Genomic DNA, 23140 nt, shown 5'->3' on the forward strand with positions numbered 1-23140 from the left:
TATAACCCCCGTTATTGACACTTAACATCAGTGTGGTACCTTTGTTACAGTTTATCGAAGGACATTAAGATATCCATATTATATTATGGATAATTATAGTCCATAATTTGCATTAGATATATATTTTTTCTATATACCACCCTATTATTAACACCTTGTAGTTGTGACATACATTTGTTCTAATTCATAGGAGAACATTCTCATATTTGGCTTTTAACCACCTTCATCATCCACAGTAGGGTTACTATATATACAGTCCCTTGTTTCATGCTCTAGTTTTCCTTCTAGTGATGTACATGACCCTTAACTTCCCCCTTTCAACCACCATCACATGCATGATTCAGGACTGTTATCTGCGCACATGATAATGTACTTCCATCACCTCTACCCATTTCCAGACATTTACAATGAGACATTAAAAAATTCTGCACAAATAAGCATCAGTTCCCCATTCTCTAACCTCCTTCTACCTCCTGGTAACCTATATTCTAGATAGCAACTCCTTGAGGTTGCTTATTATATTTAGATCATATTAGTGAGATCATACCATATTTGTCTTTTGTATCGGGCTTATTTCACTCAACATAATGGTCTCAAGGTTTATCCCTGTTGTTGCACACATCAGGAGTTCATTCTTTCTTATAGCTGAATAATGTTCCATTGTATGTATAAACTGCATTTTGTTTATCCATTCATCAGCTGATGGACACTTGGGTTGCTTCCATGTTTTGGGAATTGTGAATAATGACACTATGAAAATTGGTGTGCAAATATTTGTTCATGTCTCTGCTTTCATTTCTTCTGAGTATATACCTACTGGCAGGATTGCCAGATCATATGTCAATTCTATACTTAGTTTCCTGAGGAAGCACCAAACTGTCTTCCACCAGGGACCTACCATTCTGTGTTCCCACCAGCAGTGAATAAGTGTTCCTATTTCGGTATGTCCTCCCCAGCACTTGTGGTTTTCTGCTTGTTTAATAGTGGCTATTCTAAATGGTGTGAAATGACATCTCAATGTGGTTTTGATTTACATTTTCGTAATTGCTAATGATGTTGAAAATCTTTTCACGTTTATTAGCCATTTGTATTTCCTCTTTGAGAAAATGTCTATTCATGTCTTTTGCCCATTTTTGAATTGTATTGTCTTTTTTTTTTATTTATAGGATTTCTTTAAATATTCTGGATATTAAACCCTTATTGGATATGTGGTTTCCATATATTTTCTCCAATTGAGTAGGCTGCCTTTTACCTTCTTGACAATGTCCTTTGAAGCAAAAAGTTTTTTGTTTTTTTTTTTGAGGAGGCCCCTTTTACTTCTTCTTTCATTTCTTTGCTTTTGGTTTAAAGTCTAAGAAACTGCCTCCTACCACAAGATGTTGAAGATGTTTCAGTATGTTTCTTCTAGGAGTTTTATGGTCCTGGATCTTATATAATGGCCTTTCATCTATTTTTAGTTAATTTTTTCTGTAAGATGTGAGATACGGGTATACTGTTCTCTCAACACATTTGCTGAAGAATCTTCTGTCTGATTTTGTTTGTTTTCTTTGTTGTTCTAGTTAAGGGTTTGTCGATTCTTTTGATATTCTCAAGAAAACAGCTGTGGTTTTATTGATTTTCTGTATTTTTTTTTGTTGTTGTTCTCAATTTCATTTATTTCTGCCATAACCTTTGTTGTTACTTTCCTTCTGCTCGCTTTCCAATTAGTTTGGTGTTCTTTCTCTAGTTCCTCCCAGTGTTCAGTTAGGTTTTTGCTTTTTCTTCCTTTTTAAGCTCAGTGTTTAGGCTATAAATTTTCCTTTCAACATTACTTTCACTGCATTCCTTGGTATGTTGCATTCTTGTTTTCATTTGTTTCAAGGTATTTACTGATTTTTCTTGTGATTTCTTCTTTGACCCACTGATTGCTTGAGTGTGTTGTTTAATTCCATATATTTGTGAACTTTTCAGTTCTCTGCCCATTATTGATTTCCGTCTTTATTACATCAGAGAAAGTGCCTTGTAAAATTTATTGAGACCAGATTGGTGGTCCAACAGGAGGTCTGTCCTGGAGAATGATCCGTAAGCATTTGAGAAGAATGTATATCCTACTACTTTGGAGTGTAGAGTTTTATAAAAGTCTTTTAAGTCCTGTTCATTTACCTTATTATTCAAGTTCTGTTTTCTTATTGATCCTCTGTCTAGATTTTCTGTCTATTGATAAGAGTGTTGTATTGAAGGCTCCAACTATTGTAGAGACATCTATTATTCCCTTCAGCATTGCTAATGTTTACTTCATATATTTTGGGGCACCTTTATTGGTTGCATAGATATTTATGATTGTTATTTCTTCTTGGTAAATTGCCCCTTTTATCAATATATAGTGTCTTCTTTGCCTTATGACATTTTTGTGTCCAAAGTCTATTTTAAACAGTGTATAGAGGTATCAGATTCTTTTTTTTCCCATTCTGTCAGTCTGTGTCTTTCACATCTAGAGTTTCATTCCTTAACATTCAATGTTTTTACTATAAAAACGCTTCAACCATTTTATCTGTTAGATTTTATTTGTCATATCTTATTTTATCCTCCTTTTTTATCCTTTTAATTACCCTTACTGATAATCTTCATTTCTATATTCTCCTTCAAACATCTCTGTTGTCTTTTCTTTTCAACCTGCAGAACTCCCTTTAGTATTGGGTCTTTTGTTTATAATTGGTCTCAGAGTTTCCTTATCTGTGAATATTATAAATGTACCCTCATATTTGAATAATAGTTTTGGTGGATAAAGAATTCTTATATGGCAGTTTTTATTTCAGTATCTTAAATATACCACTGCCTTCTTGCCTTCATGGTTTCTGATCAGAAATCAGCGCTTAATTGTTTTACTCTTTCAGAATTTTTTTTTAATCTATGGTATTTGGCAGTTTGATTATTATGTGTTTTGGAGAAGTCTATTCAGATTTATTTGGTTTAGAGTTTGTTGCTCTTCTTGGATATGCATATTTATGTCTTTTATAAGAATTGGGAAATTTTTGCCCATTATCTTCTCAAATACTCTACAGCTTTTTTCCCTTCTCTTCTCCTTCTGGGACACCCATGATGCATATGTTAATGTGCTTTCTGCTGTTATTCATTACCTTAAGACTCTGCTCAAAGTTTTCCATTCTCCTTTCTATTTTTTTGTCTTAGATTTTCAATGTCTATCTTCTAGGCCACTAATCATTTCTTCTGCCTGTTCAAATCTGCTGGTGTGTGCCACTAGTCTATTTTTAATCTCACCTATTATGCCTTTCATTCCCATAAGATCTATTATTTTTCTTTGCATACTTTCTAATTCTTCTATATGCTCACCCATTGTCTTCTTCATATCCTTTTATCTTTTATTTCTATTTTCCTTCATCTCCTTGAATTGACTTGAGTTTCATTTGAGCATTGTTAATTAGTTGCTTCAAATTCTATATCTCCTCCAACTTTTCAGTTTATTCCTTTCACTGGGCCATATCTTCCTGTTTTTGAGTATGGCTTGTCATTTTTTGCTGATGTTTGGGCATCTGATTATCCCCTGATGAATTTATTCTGAAGGTTAGTTTCTCTCTCTTGTTTAGAGTTTTGTTTTTTATTGGGTTTTTGTTAAGGTTCTTCTTTGACAGTTGGTTCTTCAGTATTTCCCAGGCAAAATAGGGCCAGGTACCCAGGTCCACACAGGAGTCACAGATGAGAGCCAAATGGCTCTTGGGAAAAGGTCAGGAACGAGTGCTTAAAGCTTCACAAGGTTACACTTTTCTGGCCTGCCCAGCAGGTGATGCTCTTTGCCAAACTCCTTTTTGATGGTTCCCCAAAAATGTGCTTTCCTGGGTGGGCCACCATGGCTCAGCAGGCAGAGTTCTCACCTGCCATGTCGGAGACCCGGGTTTGATTCCCAGTGCCTGCCCATGCGAAAAAAAAGAACAGAAAAGAAAAAAACAAAGTGTACTTTCCTGAACTGCCTAGCAGGTAGCAGGTAGCTTTTTGGAAGTGTAGTCTCTTCAGTCCTGTGGAGACAGGCTATTTTAGCCTTTGCCAGTTCTACCACTGACCTGTAGAAACAGTGGCACAGCAGGACTTACCAGGACATGCTACAATAGTGGGATCCAGATGTCTAAATTCGCTGCCAGTATCTGGATCAGTAGTGGGTTGCATCTCTCTCTGAATTTGGGGTAGAGGACTTCCTTGGCTGTCCCAGTCTATAGCAGTCCACCAGGCACGGATGGATCACTTGAGGTTTAGGGGTAGGCACCAGCAATATGTAGGGAATTACCGAGAGCCTCTGACCCGGGCAATTCCCTGGATACTGCACAGAACTTCCCTGGTCTCAAGAGCACCAGAGTAGTTGGTTTAGACAGTTTCTTCCTGTACACTTGCTGTTTTGTGAGGGGAGTGAGCCATGCAGCTTCCTCCCTATGTTATAATTTTCCCAGAAGTCTTCTTAGAATTATTTCATATTCACTTGTTATTTCTCTCTTTTTCATATAGAGTAACTGGGAAAATGTGGAAAATTTGTATTTTTTATATTGTACTTTTGATGTAGTCCTATTTCTGATGCCATTGAGTAATAAAAGTAGAGAGTTTTGTTTTATTAAAAGAAAAACATCTCAATTCATAAACTCTTTTGGTTTTGTTGTTTTTTTACCAAATGTGAGACTGAACAGGTTTAAAAGGACCCTTTATGGTATTGCCAAATATGTTAAAACCTTTTCTGAAATGTTCAGCTCAAACTTTAAGAAATAAATAAATGAAAATATGGATAGTTTTTGTCTTTTGTTTGAAAAGTAATGATTTCATGTTACGTAGCATGGCACAAGGACGAGAGATGCTTATTGCATATCTATTTTTGCTATATAATAGTTTGCAGGTATATTGTATGAAGTCTAAAATAGTTTTCATGATGTTTTCCTCAGATTATTAGTGTTTTTGAAGACGAATCTAATTTTTTGTTCTCTCTGCTAAGGTTGAGCTAATTACTTGTTTTTAAAAAAATAATTAAACAGTTAAAAGTAAAATATACATCTTCTTAAGTGGTCTTTTATATTTAGAATATGACATTTTTACAGTAAAAGCATTTTTAGTCCATTAAATCATAATAATGATAAAGATGTTGTAGAAAAGTGTAAGTTTGGATTTTGCTTCTATAAAATTAAGTACCTTTTTACAGACTCAGAATGACTAGGTGTGTCCCTTGCCACTTAGAATTTAATAAATATTTGCATATTAACTAAAATCTGTAGTCAAAACATTTAACTTACTCAATTATTGCTTATTTACTATGTTGAGCTCATTAATTTTTATTGCAGTGCATATCATGTGTCATATTTTCCTTGCTTTGCTTCTTTGGATATTGCTGTTGCACAAATTGCTGTCTCCTGTTATAAGTGGAAATGCTTACTCAAATTCCTTCTCCCTTTCATATAAGCAGATTGACATTTAGAGTGATTGTCTCTAAAAATAAAGATTTAAAGGTATGCTTTACAAATACGATTTTTGCTTGCACCAAGTAATGAAAACCACTTGGAATGTGTGTTTTGCCTTTTCTAGAAGCACATGATTTTCAGCAGTCTGTCCATATTTTGATGAATTTTTCTTAAGGTTTAAGAATAAAAACACATTCTTAAGGTTTAAGAATAAAAACTATAAAAATAGTTTTAAATTTTAAATGACAATTTTGATTAGCAATGAAAAGTAGGTGGAATTTGGGTACACTTTGTTTCTTCTTATTCCTAATTTTATTACTTTTATTTCTTTTTCTTATATTTCTATCTGAATTTTTCCTTTTGTAGGAAAGTGCTTCCTTGGCAGATAGATTGATCCAGGTATAGTTTTTTTGGGGTTTTTTTGGGTTTTTAAAATTTTTTAAATTTTATTTTATTATTATTATTTTTTAGCATTTTCTCTAACTTTATGTCTAACTAGAGTCCTAAACCTAGAAATTCACATTTTAATGCATGCAATTTTACATGCATTTTTCTAGAAATATTTTTTTTTGGGTGGTACATTTGGGCATAATCTTAATTCTTGATAGCAATATGTTATTTTGGTTTATTTTATAGGTATTAAAATAATCTTTTGCACGTTTTAAAGCTAACTTTAATAAGTATTTTTTTCAAATGGTAATCAATGGATTTTGCACAATTAACTACTTTCATTGAAAATTTTAGTCCTGCATGTACAACCAAGTAACATTGCATGAATTGAATTTTTATTGACTAAAGGAAGAATTGTTCTCAAGATTCTCAGATAATTTTTTTCTTTTAGTTTCCAAAATTCGACAGTAATGAGCATCTAGCTAATAATTATCTAAGCTGTTCTAAAATTTCTGAGGTGATTTTTAAAAATTTTTACATATTTTGAAGTAAATAACTAAACCTCACAAAGGCAGTCTTTCTTGAATCTATCCTAAATTGCCTTATGCACACAAAAATTATGTCCTAAGGGACAAGTGACAAGAGCCCAGGAGGCTGAGGAAAACTACCTCATAAAACGGGAATTGGCCACCATCAAACAGCAGAGTGATGAGGCCACTGCTAAACTGGAGCAAGCTGAAAATACCATCAGGAAGCTCCAGCACCAACAACAATGGGTAAGGAGTCAGTAGTGCTTTTTCTCATCTTTCTCACCCCCTTCCCTTTAAAGCTATTTAAAAAAAAAATTCTTTAGCACAACTTCTGTGCTTTTGCTTTAAATAATTTTGTTTTCTACTTTAATTGAATTCTTAAGGATCCATTGTTCTAACTTTTTTTTTCTTTCTACACAGTTTTCTTAGAAATAGGTACTATTTCCTTTCTTTATGTTTGGTTCCAAGCAACAGAAAATATGCAGTTATGTATCAGACCTGCATTTTAAATTTTAGAAATCTGTTTCATCATAGGAATCATTTTTCCAAAGAAAGTTTTAAAATCCTAACTTCCATTGTTAGGATTTTAAAAATCCTAACAGTTTTTCATTGTGCAGATGAAATATCAGCTAACCTGCACAACATATGTAATTATCTCATTTAAAGTTTAATAATGAGGTGATTTGTATCTTAGACTAGACTTGCTTCACCCAGGTATTGAATTATGGGCTTTAAGGTATATACCTACATTTTCCAAGAGAAGAGAAGTTGTCAAGATGAAAAAAATTTGTTTCGAAATTTGTTAACCTACCAATGGTAGGTTTAGGTATCTTTTGCAGCTTAGACATCATTTTTTATTGGTACATTCACAGTAAGGTATTCTTACTTAGGAATATGAGGGTCAAAAAGAAAAGCTAATTGTTTATCTTTGAAAAGATATTATTTATTGCTTCTGTTTTCAAGTAGGAGTTTTATTTTAACAATAAACTTGTTACAATATATTTTTTATTATATATAAGCAAAACTTGTATTAAACCTAGATCTCCACACAGGTCTAGAAGGCAAATACAATGGCTGCAAAGTTGGATGTTACTTCTATTCAGTGTAATAAAAAAACAACATATGGGCACAAAAATTGGAAAGCTAAAAGAAAAAAGTTGGCAATTGACAGAAGCCATAAACATCAATTTTATCAATTATATTTTCTTGAGAATGGCTAAGAAAAATGAGATAAATGATAAAAGAATAATAAAAAGGTGGGGATTCAACTAATTTTGTCTATCTTTGTATGAAATGTCAATAATAACAGCATTAAAATAGAAAAAGCAGATGGGGGTGGTGGTTCATGCCTGGGAATTAAGCTGAAATGAATTAGCAGTACAACGTGATTCTTTCAGAAGCAAAGATATTAAGTATTGTTTTAGCTTTTGGCATAAACTACAGCCATAATATATTAGAATCATGTATTAATTACTTTTTTACATTGTTTTTCAAATGTTGAGACCTATATGTAAATGTATAGAATGTTCATTTATAATGAAACAGTTCAACTGTCCAGAATGAACTGAAGCTTTTGAAAATTGCTACATGAAATAAAAGAATTTGTGTTCTTTTTCAAGGACAAAAAAGACCCACATTGTGGGACTAACATGAATAAAGAGAATGTAGATCTCTTCTTCAAGTTTAATTCCATTTTTCTTCACTAAGGGGATAATTTCCTTAATTGTGATAAATTGTAAAGCAGACATATAAAGTAGTAATACAAAACATAGGTGGGAGATAGTAAAGGAGCAGTGGTCTAAATTTCCACTTTCAAAGGAAAGTGCATATTCCTAGATATTAAAATAATTTGCAGAATGATCATAGAAATATTATTTTAAAGGGATTTTAGAAAAGAGGAGATATAAAGGTTTTGAAGTAGACAAAAACATTTCTTACATTAAGTAATAAAGGTAAGATATATAAAAAGAAGATTGGCAACTTTGATGATGCTTTTTTAAAAGTTCCAAGAATGTCTTACATGTGAACATTAGAACAGTAAATTTGAATCAACAGAAGTCAGCTCACTGTGTATAAGTCATAGTAAACTAATATTGTTTTTGTAGTAAACGAAACTGTCATAAGTTCAGTTTTACAAATTATTTGATAGTTTCCTCTCATGATACATTGCTAGACAAGGCAGGAAATCTAGATGAAAGTGGTAAATTTAGGTGGTTTTGTAGGTGAATGACTGTATCAAGAAACTATTACTAGTCAAGTGAAACGAGGTCAAAGGTCTTTGTCTCCTATACCTCTGCTATCCAGTATTTTAATCTATGGCTTAAATCTTCATCTACAATGTATGTTTCAGAATTTTGTAAAGCGTTTTTAAAATGTAGCTAATATAGTGAATGATGAAGCAAAATTCCGAAAGAATTAAATACTCTCAATTAAGAACAATAAGCTTAATAAGATTATTTTTCAGAAATGAATATATAGCCTTGCCATTAGGTTCAAAGTTCAAATATATAGCTTAGTAATCTTTATGTAACGAAAACCTAGAAATTCAGAAGAGTAATTTCCCGGAAACATATTGACCCCACTGTATTCTAAGTCGCTTGAAGAAAATTTGTACTATTTTATCTGCTTTGAATATCTTTGGAAAGTGATTGTGGGTATTTCTGACTTTAGGGAAAATAGATACTGTCTGACCTTTTTCATAATGCTAGAAAGGGATATGAATGAATAATGTAATACTTTTAAGAAACAAGAGTTTACTATGAGGAATAAAAACCACTGTTATCTAGATTAAAAACATGAATAAATATTAATAAACTAAAACCTAATAGTTTATTAGTTGAAGATGTGAAATCTTTCAGAGGGTAATTTTAGAAAATGTATTTGTTCAGTAGCCCACACCTGATTTAACTAGTGGGTTTTGTTTTTCTTTATGAAAGTAAAAGTTAATGTTGAACATATCTTCCTTTATTAAAAACACTCCCATTTACTTAGCGACATTTTGGGGAAAAGCCATTTGATTTTAAATGCTGGTTAGTTGATTTTAAGTTGTCTTTATAAAAATCTAAAATAGAGTGATGACTTTACATATTTAAATTGGTGAACTGTTAAGTCTTGTAAATCTGGGCAGAGATTTTCTTCCAAAATTAAATTTGGCCTTAGTCTACAGATGAAATGTTTTATGTTCATATGTAATTATCTTTTCCTTTCAGCTTCAATAATAGATGAAAGAGCACTTTAATGGAAGTAATCATTTTCTTAGCGTTTCCTTCAACATTAAAAAAAATCATCTGCAATTAAGAGTATGTAAATAACCAAAGATAAACTTCCACCTTGAAAGGATGTTTGTCATTTTTCATGTTGGGAACAAATCATAAAAGCGTTGTTTAAATTTTTCAAGGAAATTCAATATATCAAATCTTTAAACAGTATATTGATTTCACATTGATTTTTGAGCATTCTACCACTGAACCACCTGTGCACCATGGACCACTTGACTTTTTTTTTTTTTTTTAACTTTTTTTCATTGTATAATATAACATATAAACAAAGCAATAGTTTTCGAAGCACTCTGCAACAGGTAGTTACAGGACAGATCCCAGAGTTTGTCATGGGCTACCATATCATCCTCTTAGATTTTTCCTTCTAGCTGCTCCAGAATATAGGAAGCTAGAAGGAATAAATATTTTTTATCATCACAATCAACTTTTTTCCTTTTCTTTTTGTGAAAAATACCATATATACAAAAAAGCAATAAATTTCAATTCATAGTACAACAATTAGTTGTGGAACAGATTTCAGAGTTTGGCATGGGTTACAATTCCACAATTTTAGCTGCTCTAAGATACTGGAGACTAAAAGAGATGTCAGTTTAATGATTCAGCAATCATATTCGTTTGTTAAACCCTACCTTCTCTGTATAACTCCACCATTACCTTTGATCTTTCTATCCCACTCTTTAGGAGTATTTGGGCTATGGCATTTCTAACCTTTTCATGTTGAAAGGGGCTGTCAGTAAAAAGGGTAGGGAGCAGGAACTAGCTGATATTCTGGATAGGCTGGGCCCTCTAGGTTTTAGGACTTATTTGGTCCAGGCACTCATCTGGAGGTTGTAAGTTTCTGGAAAGTTACTCTAATGCATGGAACCCTTGTGGAATCTTATATATTGCCCTAGGTGTTCTTTAGGTTTGACTGGAATCGTTTTGGTTGGGGTTTGGCAAGTTGTAATAGGTAGCAATATCTAATTGAAGCTTGCATAAGCGTGACCTCCAGAGTAGCCTCTTGACTCTTTGAACTCTCTCAGCCACTGATAACTTATTTGTTACTCTTCTTTTCCCCCTTTTGGTCAGGATGGCATTGTTGATCCCATGGTTCCAGGGCCAGATTCATCCCTGAGAGTCATCTCCCACACCACCAGGGAGACCTTTCACCCCTGGATGTCATGTCCCACATAGGGGTGAGGGCAATGATTTCACTTACAGAGTTGGGCTTAGAGAGAGTGAGGTCGCATTTGAGCAACAAAAGAGGTCCTCCAGAAGTAACTCTTAGGCATACCTATAGGTAAGCTAAGCTTTTCTGCTACCTACGTAAGCTTCACAAGAGTAAGTCTCACAATCAAGAGTTTAGCCTATTGATTTGGGTGTCCCTAATTTTGACACATTATCAGGGGATTCCCTGATGGTAAAATTTAATAGTTCCATATTTTTTTTTCCCCCATTCTTCAAGGGACTTTGCCAGTACTTTTTATTTTTTTTTGCATGGGCAGGCACTGGGAATCAAACCCAGGTCTCTGGCATGGCAGGCAAGAACTCTGCCTGCTGAGCCACCATGGCCCACCCAGCAATGCCAATACTTTTTGATTATCTACTTAATATATTGTGGGATGTATCCAGCCATTACATTACATTTTACAGTATTAAAGTATTAAGAACTCTGCCTGCTGAGCCACCATGGCCCACCCAGCAATGCCAATACTTTTTGATTATCTACTTAATATATTGTGGGATGTATCCAGCCATTACATTACATTTTACAGTATTAAAGGCCCTCATTCTTATTCTGGGCTGCTTGTGTTTCAATTGTTTAAATGATCTTTCCAGACAGGTTGAGTTAGATTATGTGCTACAAAAAATTTAGGTTCTATACAAAATAAACCTTTCATCCTTTGGTCTCAGAGAATAGGTGCATGGACCACTTGACTTTTAATAGATTTTTTTCCCAGATGTTTTTGAATGTGACAGTACAAATATACCATCCCCCCACATTGTTAATTTTTTTGAAACAAATAACATTATATCTTAAATTTTATAGAGAAGTGATTTGTTCAAGATTACTATGTAGGCATTCTAATAAAAAATAGTTTAACTATCAACTTAATAGGTTATTTACTAAACTTTTTATAGCATTCAGTAACCTCCCATAGCCCATGTTTAGCACCGATTATCTATCAGTTTTGTTGTTTTTTTTAAACCAAGAGTTAACTAGCTAATTTGGCAGATATTATTTTATTACTTTCAGTTTTTCATGACTATGAAAAGCGCAGTTCATTTATGATAATACAACGTAAATCACTCAAACTGTTCTTGGTTTTCTTCGCATGGTATACAGAAAGACACAATTTTAAAAGTTAATTGTGAAAAAATTTTTTAGCTTTTTTTTTTGCCATGAAAATGTACACATCTTTATATATACACAAGCCCCCACCCCAACCCCATTAAAATAAAGTTACTCCTGTAGGGAAAAAAAAAACATTAAAAAGAAATCTGTGGAACTACACTATATAAACAGTGAACCTTAAGTTAAACCATGGGTCATAGTTAATATTGCAATTATAAAAATGTGCTATCATTAGTTGTGACAAATGTACACCTGTGTAAGATATTATGTGGTGGTCTATGGTAGTCCTGTATTTTATACATGACTATTCTATAAATGCACAACTTCTATAATTAAAGAAAAAATTCATTAAAATTCGTGATGAAATATTAAATGTTTGAGTTTCAGGTATGTAAGCTGAACTATTGGTTTTTAAGTTTTTCTCACTTCTATCTATTGATTTTAACAAATTCCATGATATTTTCTAAACTATGAGAAATTTACTTGATTCTTTCATGTAAAATATGAAAGCATAAAACAAAATATCAGTATGTACAAAAAATTAATTGCACAGCTAATTAATTGTTTAATTAGCTTTGGGATAAGTGTTATGAAAGAGAAGAGTACAGAGTTCTGGAATGTGTGGCTTCCTGAAAAAGACATAAATGTTAGGGCTTGTACTTAGATCAAAGAGTTTGATCTAAATTAGATTAATGCAATATTTAATACAGTTGTATAGAGAGTTCTTTTTCTAATTTGGATTTGTTCATTAAAAATGCAAGAGACCTCCCAAAATACAAATATTTGCTTTTCATTATATTCATATATCTTTCAAACACTGAATGTGAGAATTCATTTTTTTTTTGTATTCATAACACAAACAAAATATATTACTGTTGACTTTGTGTCTTATTTTTAGCTTTGTAAATTTGATAACATCAGGTTAAGCACATGAGATTGAAAAAAACAGAGGCTCCACTTACAAAAAAAAAATTATGTCAGTTTCATTGGAATGTGATTGCTGGTACTACAGAAACATTAAGGGAATTTCTGACAGAGGTAACTTCTTGTTATATACGTAGTGAGGTGTAATTCATTATTTATAGACTTCTAAATAAATGGCCCCATGTTGATTATCAACCATCATAAATGTAGAAGTTTTCATTTAAAACGTGTATCTGTTCAAGTTAATTTTTTTTTTTTTGGCTTTTAATAAGCAGATTTATTTTGTTACAAATTTACAGTTCCTCAGAGGAAAGACAGCTAACTTTCACCTGGGTTTCTCTGTCACATGGGAATGCATATGGTGACCTTCTCTCCCAACTTCTGGGTTCAAAGGGTTCCCCAGGGCATGTCCTTTCTGCATCTCCAAACATCTGGGTCTGAGCTGCTGAGCTGTCCTCTGATGGCTCTCTTTTGAGCCTCCAACTAAATAAATTAAATGTCACTCTTTGTGGGAGGCACTCCCCTTAGCCGACCCTGATGTAATCAGCCACAGATAAATTTCGCGTGCTGATAATTTAAGTACACAGCAACAGAACAACAGGGCACCATCACCTGGCAAAGTTGACACCTGAACCTAACTATTACAGTGATCACTCCTTGTCAACTTGGCAACTATATACATCATCTTAAACCATGCTTAATCTCTAAATAGAAAACAGTAACAGACTTTTTTTTGCCTAACAGTGATCATCTGTCCTGCATACAACCCACTAAATCTTTCCATATGCAAAATCCAAGTTAATAATTTGAATGTGAAGTATATTCTTCTAAGAATTTATTATTAGGATGTCATTTTGAGACAAAGTATTTTGTTTTTTTGTCAGACTAATTTGTAGACCGAAAGTATAAAACCTGTAAAACTTGAATTCTTTTTAGCATTATACCATTAATTCCTATAACAATATGTATAACAACAATATATTTAGCTTTTAAAAAATATTATTTCAATAATTATATGGCTTAAAGGTTAAGTATGTGTGCTGCCGAAGCAAGCACATGGCTTAAACATTAAGAACATTGGTTCAGTAGTACATACTCCCAATTTCAACATTGCTGTTTGTTGTATGACCTTGCTGAGCCTGTGGTAAAGTAGAGGTTGTGGTGAAGGTTAGATGAGAAATAAACTGCTTAGCATGTGTCTGGCACATAGAAAACACTCAGCAGCAATTATCTGCAGTCATCATCATGTCATCATAAACATTAAAATCTATTTATGAAAAGCACTATATTTTTCTGAGGCTAATAAATCAAAAAAGTTGCCAGCTTCAGGTAGTTTACAGTTCAGAGCAGCATCTTTTGGCATTGCCATTTTAATACCAGTTCTGCCACTCTCTAGTTATGTGACCTTGGAAGTTTCTTAACTTCTCTGTGTCCCAATTTGTCCTGTGTATAATGGCAGTAATGATAATAGAGAATTGTTGAGTCTTAAGTGAGTTTATACTGTAGAACAATGCCTGGCGCATAGTGAGTGCTCAATAAATTTTAGCTATCATTATGATTAATAGTAATATTCTACTATTAGAACTTTGCCAATTTGCTCAGTCAATGGTATAGACTTCTAATAATAAAAACCAAAACTTAAAATGAACTAAATTTGACTTGGCAAAATTTGTAAATGTCTAACCGTTGGCAGAAATATCACCTTTTGACCAAATTTAGATCTGCAGAAATTTCAACTGGGAAAAATGTACTTGGTAGAAATAGTGACTGAAAAGGAAGATTTAATTGCAGAAGCTCTACTGGGACAAATTTAAAATGGACTAAAAAACAAACAACAGTAACAACAAAAATTAACCTCTAATCAATGAATCTAATCCTATATTTGTAAAATTTACCCATTAAGAATTGATCCCAATGAAAATAGCTTTTGATTATTTTGGATATAATTGGACAGGGCTACTTGCTATATAGAAAAATTGACAGTAGAGTGAAATTGGCTTAATGGAGTTTATATTTATTCCATTACTGTGTTATGTTAAAGAAAATGTATCAATACTTACATAATTTTGATTAACATATTTACATTAATAAACATGAAATAAAAATTTCTTCAGGCTCAGAACAATAGGGTCAGAAAACATCTTTTGGTTCAGATAGTAGTATTGTACACCTGCCTTCTATTTATTACAATTTAACATGGGAGGTAACATAATATTAAATAATAATTCCCACAGTAAAGGCTATAAAAATTAGGAGGGGATGAATTTGAGACTACTTTAATAGTTCAAAGGAGGGCATAGAGCAATGACTGTGAAGATAGGAGCAGACACACATTCAAGAGCTTTCTGGAAGAAAGATTAATAAGATTTTGTGATTAAATGGTATGGGTTCAGTAAGAGAAGGGAGGTTTATGACTTGCTCAGTTATCGGGTAGTGGTATTTTAGCAGGGTAGTAAATAAATGAAGAGGAAAAGAAGGGAAGTTCAGTTTTGACACATGTTGCATATCAGGTGAACATGAGGACATTCATATGGAGATGACCAGTAGGAAGTTGTGAGTATATCTCCATAGCTTATTAGAAAGATCTTTACTGGAAATAAGGACTTGAAAGCCATCACTCATTACTTTGTCTGTCTGTATCTATCAATCTATTAATCAGTTGTCCCTAGGGTTCTATCATTGTGTGTTCCCTCTTCTCGCTATTTGTCCCTCCCTTCCCCCTTCCCTCTTTATTTTCTTATTTTGTAGGTTTTTCTATGGTGAGTTCATCTACTGTCTCTATAAACTGTATATATAGACAATATCCAAAGTATTTGATACTGCCTAAACATACAGATTATACAGACAGTATATGAAATCACGCAGGATAAATCTATAGAAAAAGAAAATAAACAGGAAAGATTGAGAGAGAACACAAAGTGATGGAAATCCAGGGACTACTGATTAATATACACACATATACACAAACTTATGAACACATACACATATATTTACATACAAATGTGAAGTAGTGGAATTGGCAGTGGAGCCAGAGAAAATAGCAGAACCATGGAATGGTCACTTGTGTTAAACACCATAGACTGTGTTCAGTGAAGGTAGGGCTGACTAAAATAGTTTTCCACTAGGTTTATTATTTTTTTTAATTAATAGACTTTAATATTTAGAGCAGTTTTAAGTTTATAAAAAAATACAACAAAAAGTACGGAGTTCTCACATATGAATAATAAATTGTTATTATTAACCAAAATCCATAGTTTACGTATGGGTTCACTCTTTGTGTTAATACAATTCTAGCACAATGTCAGATATCCACCAAGATAACATACAAAATTATTGCCCTACCCAAAAATCTGTATTCCACCTGTGCATCCCTCCCACTCTTGTCTTGAATCCCTGGCCACTAACCTTTTTACTGTCTGTTTGGTTTTATCTTCTCCAGAATGTCAAATGTTTGGAACTATAAACTGTGTAGTCTTTTTAAATCATCATCTTTCACTTAGCAATATGCATTTACGGTTCCTCCATGTCATTTCATGATTTGGTAGCTAATTTCTTTTTATAGCTTAATAATATTCCATTGTATGGATGTATCACAATTTGTTTATTCATTCATCTATTAAAGGGCATCATGGTTGCTTCCAGTTTTCAGCAATTAAGAATAAAGCTGCTCTGGTTGGCTGGTCTTTATATAGGACTTCAACCAGTTTCCCTGTTTTCATATCCATTCTTATTGCCTACCTCTGCTGTATATGTTGCCTCTGAATCTGGATCCTCTCTGGAGTCTGTCAAGTAGGGTGACTCCCTTCATTGTACAACCTCCCTGTCCCTTGTTTATATGCTAAGTAGCCACTTCCTTTGCTCCGTTTTCCTTCATTCAACACTTTTCTTTCTTCTGGAAATTTATTGAACTCTCTCAATCACCAATGGCCCTCCTGTCATTACTCTTTGGGGAGGTTTATACTTTAAAAAAAAAAAGTACTGCTTTTCTTACAGAAAATTGAGAGAGAGAGAGAGACTTACATTTCCTCAGGTCTACCATCTTGAAATGGAATTCTGTTTTGTATAATTAAACACATGTGCATATACTGTGTTGTTTTGTGCAAAAATATTAATGCCTGTTATATCTACATTGTAAATTCTATCTTATGTAAAAATAAAATTGCTTGTCCAAAAAGAAAAAAAAAAAGAATAAAACTGCTAGAAACTTAAGGGTGGTCATAGTTGTCAGCTCATTTGGGGAAAAACCTTGGGGTATGATTGCAGGATTGTATGGAAAGTCTGAGTTTGGCCAGGTAAGAAATGGCCAAATTGTCTTCCCAATTAGTTGTACCATTTTGCATTTACACCAGCAGTGAATGAGAGTTCCTCTAGCAGCAGTTGGTGTTTTCAATGGTTCACATTTTAGCCATTCTACATGTACATACCATGTAATTGGTATGTAATGGTACCTTGTTTTAATTTGCAATTCCCTAATGATATTTGATGTTGAATATCTTTTTATAAGCAGATTTACCATATATATAGATATATTTGGTGAGGTGTCTGTTCATTTTCATTGCTCATTTTTTAAATTGAGTCATTTGTTTTCTTATTTTTGAGTTTTGAGGGTTCTTTGTGCATTTTGGATATAAATCCTTTATCAGTGATGTATATAACACAGTTATGCCCTGTAGGGAAAATAAATTTGAGTTTGTTGCAAAAAAACCCATGCTAGGCACTTTATTATTCATTATCTCTTTTAATCCCAATAGCCTTTTAAAAGTTTTTACTATAAAATTTGACATTTTAACCATTTTTGAGTGTACGTCAATTACATTCACAATATTGTGCAACCATTACCAATATTTCCAAAATTTTTTTCATTGCTCTGGAGAGAAGCTACCCCCTCCCTCAAACTTCCCCTTACAAGAAGTATTACATATAAGTGGAACCACTAACTATTGCATATAAATGGAACCATACAATATTTGTATTTTATATCTGGGTTATTTCACTTAGGCTAATGTTTTCAAGATTCATCCATGTTGTAGCATGTATCAAAATTTCATTCTTTTTTATGGCTGAATAATATGCCATTGTATGTATATACCACGTTTTGTTTATCCTTTAATCTGTTGATAGATACTTGAGTTCTTCCCATCTTTTGGCTACTGTGAGAATAATACTGATATCAACGTTATCTTCTTTTGTTGTTGTCTTTTTGATGTTTAGGTGTACGTGTTCTTTATATATTCTGGATTTTAAACCCTTAACAGATATGATTTACAAATATTTTCTACCATTTTGTAGCCTGTATTTTCACTTTCTTAATATCTTTTATTTTATTTTATTTTTTGCATGGGCAGGCACCGGGAATCCAACCCAGGTCTCTGGCACAGCAGGTGAGAACTCTGCCTGCTGAGCTACCGTGGCCTGCCCTCTTAATATCTTTTAATGCACAAAAGTTTTTAGTTTATGTAAAGTATAATGCATTGATTTTTCTTTCTTGGATTATGTTTTTTTTGTTGTATCTAAAAAGTCACTGCCAAATCCAAGAGCACCTGGATTTTCACTTATGTTGTCTTCTAAAGATTTTATAATTTTGTGCTTTATATTTGTGTACGTGATTCATTTTGAGTTAATTTTTGTGAAAGATGTAGGGCCTGGGTTTAGATTCCTTTTTTGCTTAGTAAATGAACTGTTCTTTTTTTTAAAAAAACATATCTTCTTTTGGGGTGAGTCACTAGAGGTGGGATATACCATATGTTTGATTCAATTAAGCAATTAATAGTTTTTAAATAGACTTTTAATTTGATGTCTGTTTAACTCCAGTACCATTTGTTTAAAAAGACTATCTTTTCTCCATGGAATTGGCTTTCTCCTTTGTCAGAGATAAGTTGGCTTTATTTGTGTGGCCTATTTCTGGGCTTTCTGCTCTGTTCAATTGATCTATTTGTGTATTTCACCAATACCATACCATCTTGATTATTGTATTCCAATGTATTTTTATAATGTTATTTAATATTTATGTTAGTGTTTTACAACAGTTTTTATCAAGAGATGAGGAGTAAAGCTAGGGTGCAGTAGGTTGTGGAACAAAGGAGAGGTACAGAAGAAAAAATAGCAAATATAATATGTGGAATTAAGATTTTTTTCCCTTGAATAATAGAGGGCAATTAGAAGTTTTTGATGAAAGAATTACATGATTAAAGATGATGTTTCAGGAAATTCAGTGCCAGCATACATGGTGAATATATATATATTCTGAATATATATACATATATTCAGTATATGTATATACTGGGCAATACTAAAGCCCAAAACCAGAGCACCAAGATAAAGCTAAAACTGAAAGTTATGGACAAAGAACAGCTTCATTTTGACAGTAGAGAGAAAGATACAGAGCAATGTTAAACTAGATATAAAAACCCTGAAATGCCTTATTTTATTTCCTGTACCATCAGAAAAACTGTACTCCTTAGACCCTCTTTAATAATAATTCATATATTATTCATCTTCATCAGAATAACTTGAGAATCAAGATTATGTTATATAGAAACTGTAAATGGCGAACAACTACATAATACATTTAGAATAATATTAATCCAGAATGTTAAACTAGTATATTTTGGTGTGTAAAAAACATATGAGTGTTTTCAAGAGTGACTTGTTTTCCAAGACTTTTAGCTCTTTGTGGTTTTTTTTTGTTTGTTTGTTTCCATTATTAGTGTAATTTTTTTGTGGTTGGGTGGATCACTTGGTTGATACCACGTCAAGGATTCCATTCTCATGTGCTCTGCTTGGCTTTGATCTGTTCTTAGGGATCTCCTAAGGTAGAGTCTTGGCAGACATAGCTGAATTACCATTCGCAGGGCTTTATATTATTCTAGTGTATCTATAAAATAACTGTGATCTCATTAAATAAATTATGGCACCCACAGTTTGGATGTGGTCATTCCAAAAGAGTGCTTTTTGCCTATTTGGAAAGGTAAGTATTCCTAAGATATATATACTTATTGCAGAGACGCTTCTGGTATTGAAATTTAATAGTATTAGAAAACTGCTAGGAGATATAGTATATAATGTTTAATTAAAAAGTCCTCATTTGTTTAGAAATAAGGACTTTTTCATTTAGAAAAGGAAAACATGACATCTTCTTTGGGGTGAGTAACCAGGGAGCAGATGTACCATAAGTTTGATTTAATTCAACCATAACAGTTTTTAAATAGTGTTTTAATTTGCAATCTGTTTTGTTTCTGATGTATTATAGAGTAAAAGGATCTGTTCTTTAATATGCCAATTCAGCAGGAGATTGTTCTCCTGCTGAACTGGCATAATAGGTTTTGAAATAAGACCTACTTCAAAACTTGAGTTGTTACTTCTTATTATATCAGTTAAGTATGACTGATAAGACTTAGACATCATTTTGCTTTCCTAGAATAGCTTTTATATGGATACTTTTTTTTAAAAAAGGGATTTCTTAACTGTGTTACTGTGTTACAGATAGAATAGGACAGGAAATTGGAAAATTTCGTGCTTCCTATGATTAATTTCTTAGTGCAGCATTCACTTTTTTCTGCCTCAAGCAATTATTTCCATGTATGTCTTCTAAGATATTCTAAGAACAAATGAACTTTAGCTGTATTGGAATTTAGAATTTAAGATTGTTCACATTAATTGTGGGTGCCTTGTTTTTATTTCCTTTGAGTTAAAGTAGAATTTTCAGTAAATGTATAGTTGTCTTCTATAATCTAACAGTGCTGCCCAGTAGAAATGTAATGTATGCCGCATAGAAGATCTAAAATTTTCTAGTAGCTGCATTAAAAAGACTAAAAAGAAATTGGTGACATTAGCACCCATAATAATATTTTTGTTTAACTCAATGCATTTGATATTTCAACATGTAAGTAATACAAGCAGTTATTGATATTTTACTTTTTTTCATGTTAAATCTTCAAAATCCAGTTTGTATTTTACTCTTATAACCTGTCTTAGTTTGGACTAACCACACTTCAAGTGCTCATTAGCCCATGTGACTAATACTGTACAGTTAGATCTATAGAGCCAAAACAAATTCTTAGTAATTGTATGGATGATTGATAAAAGGAGATATTTATCTTATGTGAATTGAATTTGATCACTGTAATGACTAATTACCAAAACCTAATAACTTGATCAAAACTGGGCTTTTGACTCTTTGGAAAGTTTATTGGTGCTGGGATTATTGGGTAGGTGGAACTTTTAGTCTTTTATTGCCTTTAATAATTGCATCGTGTAATTGTATTTAGTTTTACTATATATACATATTCATACTTCCATGAAATTTCAATGCATGTCCCTAACTTGTAGCATAAATGCAGTTCTAACTACAATGAAGATTTTGTGCTACAACTGGAGAAGGAATTAGTCCAAGCCCGACTGAGTGAAGCAGAGTCTCAGTGTGCCCTGAAGGAGATGCAGGATAAAGTCCTGGATATAGAGAAGGTAAGAGCAACATAAATGCTGTTACTCCCAGATTAGAGGGGACCTGTGATAGATACTTGTTAAGAACCAAGCAGTTAAGTTGGGGTGGTTTTTTCACATATTAGGAACCTTACATCTTAGTTACTAAGTGAGGAAAAGAAAAAAGTTATAAATTTACCAATTGTTATTTGTTGCTTTTGTGCTATCCAAGGCCCCATGTTTAAGGGCAGAAATGGAGAGTAGAGCCCTTGTAGAGGAAAATAACCAGGAACATTGTCATAGGAAGAATATTTAAATGTTGGAGAAATGAAACTTAAGGACAGAAATTAACTGTTTTCTTCATGTATTATACGATCTTCAGGTAGAAGAGGTAAGATAGAACTAACACATAGACATTTCTAATTTCATGTGCGTATAACTGTCAGAACTGTCCAAGCTAGAAGAGGCCATCTCAGGGTATAGGATGTTCTCCTCAGCCCAAGGTGTACTTACAGAAACTAGTTTACCTGTTTGAAGAATATTGAAGAACTTAGATAAGTAGTACAATTTAAAAAGCTCTCCGTTTCCTTATAGACTTCTGCGTTCTAGCCCATAAACTCTGAATCTCTCTTTTCTCATCTCTGAAATGATGGAGGCACACTAGATGGTCTCTTAAAATTTCTTCTAGCTTTAAAATACTTTGACTCTCTGACTATGTATTGAAGGACTGGACTCAAGTTGAGTTTGTTCCTTTTCGCCCCTAGATAGTATCTAGCTGTTGAGTCAAAGTTTTAGATATGGGACCTGACAAATAGCCTCAAATTGTTCTTAACTATGTTCTTAAGGAAATGGAACAGGGTATAACTAGAATCAGTAGTAAAATTATTTTGCCAGAAATCTACATGATACTTTTATATTATTTTTGGAAAATTTCATCTTCTGTTTGTTACCAAAAAAGCTAGCAAGAAGTATTCTCAACTTCATGATTTAGGTGAGAATCTGTGTCTTTCAGATAGAAAGATTTTCAGTATTTGGTATAAAGAAGAAAAAGCTGTCCTTAATCTTACAAAGTAATTACGTTTATGGTTTTCAATTGAGAAAATGGTTAAAGTCTATCATAAGAATGTGGTTAGTTGGCAAAAATAACTTTATTCTATCATCCCTGTGGGCTAAGATCCTCATGTCTACCACAAAATATTTTAGAGAGAAAGTATTTCATATAAGTAGGCCTAGAAATTGCAATAACATCTCAGATTACATAGGAAACTTTTTTTAGGACTTAATTTTAGGTCTCTTGGTAACTTCCTGGTACAGTTCAATACTCAGTTACCGTATTCATGGAAATCTTGTGCCCATGGAGCAAATATTGAGATCACCTTGGTATTAATTTCTTGTTTGTTGATATTTAGTGACTAATGCACAGGTGATAGATATCCCCTCTCCAAGGTGACATGCTGATAAAATACAACAAAAACAGATTTTGGACTATTATTTTCCATACGTCTTTAAAATGTAATTGATGCTTATACCGTATTTGGAGTCCTAAATTGAATGTTAGTAGTATAATGTCATATTGAAAAATAGTCCTAATCCTGTTGCTCCATATCTCTGATTGCTATTTTATTAAAAAAGAAGAGTTTGACTCTCCATGTTCTCAATATTAAATTTAAATAGATCCTCATACATTCCTGGAATGTAAAATGGTGAAGCTGGTTTGTAAAACAGTTTAGTAGTTTCTTAAAAAATTGAAGGTAGAGTTACCATGTGACCCAGCAATCCTACTCTTTGGTTTATACTCAATAGAATTGAAAACATATCTACACAGAAACTTATGCA

The 23140-nt window shown here is 32.8% G+C and overlaps 1 protein-coding gene across 8 annotated transcripts in view; it reads left to right on the top strand.

Annotated features, from left to right (window-relative positions):
- EVI5 (ecotropic viral integration site 5) overlaps positions 1 to 23140 on the top strand; it is a 307393-nt gene that overhangs the window by 137962 nt on the left and 146291 nt on the right. For 6 of the 8 annotated variants that reach the window (XM_077120262.1, XM_077120264.1, XM_077120268.1 and 3 more), the window contains 3 exons: positions 5793 to 5825; positions 6446 to 6592; positions 21212 to 21346. In XM_077120262.1, coding sequence (XP_076976377.1) covers positions 5793 to 5825; positions 6446 to 6592; positions 21212 to 21346 — 315 coding nt within the window. The remainder of the gene's footprint in view (positions 1 to 5792; positions 5826 to 6445; positions 6593 to 21211; positions 21347 to 23140) is intronic. The other 2 variants (XM_077120265.1, XM_077120269.1) reach the window with 2 other exon arrangements.

Source organism: Tamandua tetradactyla, chromosome 11 (assembly GCF_023851605.1).
Source record: "Tamandua tetradactyla isolate mTamTet1 chromosome 11, mTamTet1.pri, whole genome shotgun sequence".
Taxonomy (NCBI): Eukaryota; Metazoa; Chordata; class Mammalia; order Pilosa; family Myrmecophagidae; genus Tamandua; species Tamandua tetradactyla.